We start from the raw sequence: 5477 nt of genomic DNA, 5'->3' as shown, positions 1-5477 counted from the left end.
TTAGAGGGTGTGTCCCTAGCATTTCTCTTTGAGTTACATTTGGCATCTAGAAAAAGATTTTTTTTTTTTTGAATATATAATTGTAGTTAAAATTATCTTACCTTTTTATTTAAATGACAATGTTACCCAAATTACGTTACTCCAAAATTAAATACAATTGTTATTTAAATCATGACTCTCTGATCCAATCAAATTTAATGGCTTAGATTTTATAGTCTTCACGTGCCTCTTATCTACACAAGCTAAGTATGTATGGTGATTATTGTTTTCTTTAATCGTTCTCATTTTGTTAACATTTTGTTAACAGACATCAATGACGATCGTGTTTTCCAATTTGTATATCATTTATGTAGCAGTTGATTCACAATTAAAGGTCTATAAGAAAAATAATAATCCATCATCTAATTCTCATTCATTTGGCAATCTCATCTCGCAAGCCACCGTCAAATTAAAGAGATACTCTTCTAGAAATTAATAAAAATGTTAGATATACAAGGATTTGAAAAGAATTTAATAAAAATGTTAGATATACAAGGATTTGAAAAGAATATTAGTTAAATCCCTTTCTAATGGATATCGCACCACTTTCTAATAGATACCGCACCATAAGTTAGTTGACATTAGAAGGGTCGAAATAACACATACAATTCATATAATGGAGGGAGAACTAACTTCTCGTGAAATATAAATTGTCGACTTTAATACATATACAAACAAATAACAACTCATTAGTATTTACAGACAAAATATACTTCCTCGGTCTTAAAATAAGGGAAATATTAACTAATGTCCCCGGGGCACTGGTTAAGAACCTTAAATAGTAAATTTTTATAAAAGTTTGTGTAATCAGTGCATTGGAAATTGAAAACTTTTACATTTTAAAAAAATAGTAATTACTTAAATTAGCATGCTTAAACAGTGCCCCGGAGACATTCGTTAACAAGACCCTTAAAATAATAGTTGTTTAAGGTTTGTGTATGATATTTAAAAAATGATTAATTATGTTGGTTTTAACTGTAAAATTAACATAATTTATTAAAATACTCTTATTAACTGCAGTTAGTTGAGTAGTTTTTTTTTTTTTACGTTAATTAGTTGAGTAGTTAAATTTAATGAAATTCACTAAATAATACTCCCTCCGTTTCAAAATGAGTGTCGCTTTAGCCAAAAAAATTTGTTTCAAAATGAGTGTCACTTTCAGTTTCCAATGCAATAATAACTTTTTCTTTTCAATTGTACCTTCCAATTAATACTCTGCACACTACTTCCAAAGTATTGCTTTTAAAACTAACCAATAGTTAATAAGGATAATTTGGTAAAATAACCATTATCTTTCTCTTAATCATTGCATTTCTTAATATGTGTGTAAACACCTAAAACGACACTAATTTTAAAACGGAAGAAGTAATATAATAGTGGAAAAAAATAATAAATGTTGAATCAGAATTCTAAAATTACAGTTATTTTGAGCTAGGAGAAAGAAAAATGTTAAAAGAGAATTATCTTGAGACGGAAGAACCTAAAATTAATTAAACTATGAGTATAATCCTCGCGAGTGTCCAAATCTAATTTTCCCTGAAAAAAGTGTTCCCCTAATTTTGTTGTGTTTTGTTTTTTGACAAACCCTATTTCAAGCGAATGCCACCGTGAAGAACACCGCGACGTAACAGAATGTCCTCGCCGGAAAATTCAACGGCGACGGTAGATAGAATCGGAACTTTACCAGACGAGATTCTTATTCACATTCTCTCATTCGTTCCCACCAAACAAGCCTTCGTCACATCCACTCTCTCAAAGCGATGGATTCATCTTTGGCGTTACGTTTCCATTCTCGACTTCACCGAAACCAATTTGGAAGATCGAGATTCCGTTCTCCGCTTCGAAGAATTCATCTTCTCCGTCATCCGCTCACGACAATCCGCCGGTAATCATTCCATCAACACTTTCATCCTCGACATTCAACGCCATTCATCTCGTCTTCATGCTCTCGTTTTCGGTAATTCGAATACAATTGCCCCTGAATTTCCTATTCCTATCCTTGCTTCTACAACTCTCGTTGTTCTTAAGCTAGCTTCGTTCGATATGGGTGCGGATTTGTTTCTTGATTTGTTTGCATTGCCTTCACTCAAAACCCTACATTTGAAAAATATTAACTTTGAACGAGATGAACATCTTATGTTGATTCTCCAGAAATGTCCAATTCTTGAATATCTTCAATTATCTAATATATATGGTCATTCTTCATATTTTTGGATAAGCGATGATCACACCTTAACTAAGTTGAAGAGAGCTGATATTACCATCTGTTATTGCTATTTTCCGATGAAAGCACTTTCAAATTTGGTGTTTCTTCGCATTCAACTATCCGAGGTTTGTCTCATTACTCTGAATATATGATATGATCATGTATGCCACTGAAAACGAATAATGTATGTGATTCATTTCTAATACTTTGGTCTTTTTTTATATAATTTAGGATTATCACCCATATGACTTTCCTACATTCAATAATTTGACTCATTTGGTGGTCAACTATGATTGGGATATAGTTGTACAAGTGCTTCAGCATTGTCCTAAGCTTCAAAGTCTCGACCTTTATCAGGTTTGTTTGTTAAATTTAACGATCATATTTGATTTCTTTTTTTCTTTCTTAACATACATGTATGTATCGTTTTATTTTATCTGTATTATTAACAGAAGTTACAAGGTGATTATTGGAAGGACGATGAGGACATTGCAGAAGATGATCAAGAAAACTGGGCCTATCCAAAATCTGTTCCAACTTGCCTTTCATTAAACCTCACGACTTGCACTATGCAGGACTTTGCATTTGCAGGCCTACAACGTAATCATGTTATGTTAGCAAGGTTTATTCTGAAGAATGCGAAAGTTTTAGAAACTATGACAATTTGGTGCAGCAGAAAACGGTCTAAAATAGAAAAACTATTATCCTCATGTCCAAGGGTTTCTGCAAAATGTCAACTTTCAATTTATTGATAACATATATGATATGTAAGTAGTAGTTTCTCTATCCTCTCTTTTGTTTCATTAACTTCTAAGTTCTACCACGGTGGTTTGATGAACTATGTGCTGTTTTTTGTGTCCTCTGCAAATTGCAGTAATTACATGAATTGTCATGAGGGGGAAACTTTGTGATTAATATTGTAGCTGCATGTTCATTTTTAGGCATAAAAAAGGAACTAAGAATGTAAGTTCCGAGGGCATAAAAATGAAACTAAGAACAAGTTAGAGAAAGTATATTTATATGTGGGTTTTGAAGAAGGGGAAAAAAGGTGAAAGAGATGGCTTTGGATTGAAACCACAACAAGAAAGAGACTCCTTTTCATTTGTAATTAACTATTTGATTGATCTCTGGTTTGGTTCGCCTAATGTATGTCATCATGTTTTGCTTATAAACTTCTCCTCTCTATAAGGCAAAAGATGCTTGAATGACGATGGTAAGCAAGTTACACAAACTCGCTTTTGGTTTACTTGAGGAAGTTGTATGTTAGTACCATATTAATTTTTTTTAAGAAGTTAATACCATATTAAATATGGACTAAAACCCAGCTTTTCTAAGTGATGTAACAGTCGTGAATGGGAAGTTTCTTCCTAATTTTAAAGGGTAGTGCAGTTGCAGATAAGCTTTTGGTTTCTAGGTCACTTTTGCAATGTAAGAGACAAATAACAAACATGTTGAAGAAGGTAGACACTAAGACCATCCCCAATGGGGGAGTCTTAAACATTTAAGACTTGGTATCTATTAGGTATCCCCGTTGAGGAGAAAAGTTGTTGGGGTCTTATAAGAGACAAGAACATTTAAGTTCGGTAGAATTTCGATGTTACCTTGATTTTACCAAATTCACCACCAACTCAAACGGAAACATGTATCAAGTGACCATGAACATGTATCAAGTGACCATGAATAAATTACAATTATGACTGCTAACGATTGTACTAAGTGACCATATGCTGCTAACGTTGTCAGAGATACGTAGTCTTTGCATGTGATAATTATGGAATTTGTCATGCTTTGCGGTTTCCCCATTTTTTAAGGATATACTATCACAAAATTTGTGTGAAGAACTAGATGAACAACTTTCAGTTTTTGTAAAGAAACGAAAATATTTTAACAACTGAGAAATAACCACTCTAAACAAAATACAGAGTCTGAATTACTTAGCTATCTTTTTGAGCAAGCAGACTTCACCCGACTTGGTTGCTATTGGAAACGGAGTCTTTATGTTCGTAGTTGGATGCCATTCAAGTTGTATAGTCGAGTCCTTTTATCACGTAATAATATTTAAAAGTATCTTGGCAGGAATAAATTTAAAAAATATAAATTATATATTTAACATCACGAATTTAGATCCCTTACTACGTTTGAATGAGTTACTTTTAAAAAATTAACAGTACTCTTGTCTAATGTGATTAAGGATCCGATGGAGGTGGTGGATGAGATTAAATGTTGTCGTGGAGATGGTGTTTGTGTAGTAAGAAGTTGCCTCGTGTCTATTTTATGAATGGTCTTGAGTCCTTTTCAACTGTTTGGTGAGATAAGAGTTGGTTCCTACTTGTTGGCTGCTCCAAGGGTCTGGTGTTATCTGTCAGTAGACTGCTTTCCCTCATTCTTCTGGTTTGGTGGTTTTTAGTTTTATTTGGCTGTGTGGTGGCTCTTTTTGGTGGCCGATCGTAGCTGCTTGTGTTTGGGTGGGTTGTGTTTGGTGTTGAGGTGGCTGCTTTGGCTGTTTTTTGTTTTGGTTGTAGTTGATTTCTGGTTTGTTCTGTTTGTGTATGTTTTTATTAATTGGCAGGGGAGTCCAGTTGATGTCACATTACTGTTATAGACTTTCTATTAACATAGTTTACAATTGAAAGAAAAAACCACGTGCTAGTCAATTCTTACTTCATGCTAGTCAATTAGCACTAATTTTGTTTTTGATATTTTATTTGACTTTTTTGCTTTGATTTCTATGCAGATGCAGATTTGAATTTGATCTAATTTTCATTCGCCGGAAGTGCTCTTCTAAATTTATTTGCTTTATAGGCTATTCTCATGTTCTTTTTCTTTAGTTGCTTTTTTTGGTACTTAATTCCATCAATGTTTCTTTTGAATTATTAGACACCAAGCAAGTACGTTGATCAATAATGAGTTTATTTAATGTACTGAGACTTGTGAGTGTTGAAATCTTTTAACTCTTATATTATACTTCTGTTTTTCTTTTTTATAAGTATTTTTTGGTTCTGGTTTTGTCCTTTAGATTACTGATCTATTCCCCAAGGAATGCAATCAAATTGAACAATTCTTTAGGGTATGTATGGTTGGAGAGGGGTAGTGGGAGGAATTATTGCAAGTTTTAGTGATTTTATTTTATTTATTTATTTATTTTTTTGAGGGGAAGGGAGGAGAGCCAAATCCCTCAGTTAAATTTAGCTCCCTCCAAATTGCCTTGCTAAACATATCTCAACATATCAAC

General features: G+C 33.1%; 1 protein-coding gene across 1 annotated transcript; it reads left to right on the top strand.

Annotated features, from left to right (window-relative positions):
* Window positions 1–1561: 1561 nt before the first annotated feature.
* On the top strand, window positions 1562–5188 carry LOC146941946 (FBD-associated F-box protein At5g60610-like). Its single transcript, XM_085755813.1, has 4 exons — window positions 1562–2370; window positions 2477–2602; window positions 2698–3012; window positions 4980–5188. Exons 1-3 carry the CDS (start codon window positions 1672–1674, stop codon window positions 2995–2997), a joined length of 1125 nt encoding a protein of 374 aa, XP_085611939.1. The 5' UTR covers window positions 1562–1671; the 3' UTR covers window positions 2998–3012; window positions 4980–5188.
* Window positions 5189–5477: the final 289 nt, after the last annotated feature.

This window comes from Medicago sativa, chromosome 3, assembly GCF_051527215.1.
Source record: "Medicago sativa cultivar Bolivia chromosome 3, Bolivia_mono, whole genome shotgun sequence".
NCBI lineage: Eukaryota > Viridiplantae > Streptophyta > Magnoliopsida > Fabales > Fabaceae > Medicago > Medicago sativa.
Note: the sequence above shows the minus strand (reverse complement) of the source record. Positions and strands in the feature narration are given on the sequence as shown.

What these genes read in the sequence shown, in the direction of transcription:
- LOC146941946 (XM_085755813.1), top strand. Translation starts at nt 1,672, where the DNA reads ATGTCCTCGCCGGAAAATTCAACGGCGACGGTAGATAGAATCGGAACT. An exon ending in TTCGCATTCAACTATCCGAG is followed by an intron (nt 2,371 to 2,476) that starts GTTTGTCTCATT and finishes TATATAATTTAG; the next exon opens with GATTATCACCCATATGACTT. An exon ending in AAAGTCTCGACCTTTATCAG is followed by an intron (nt 2,603 to 2,697) that starts GTTTGTTTGTTA and finishes TATTATTAACAG; the next exon opens with AAGTTACAAGGTGATTATTG.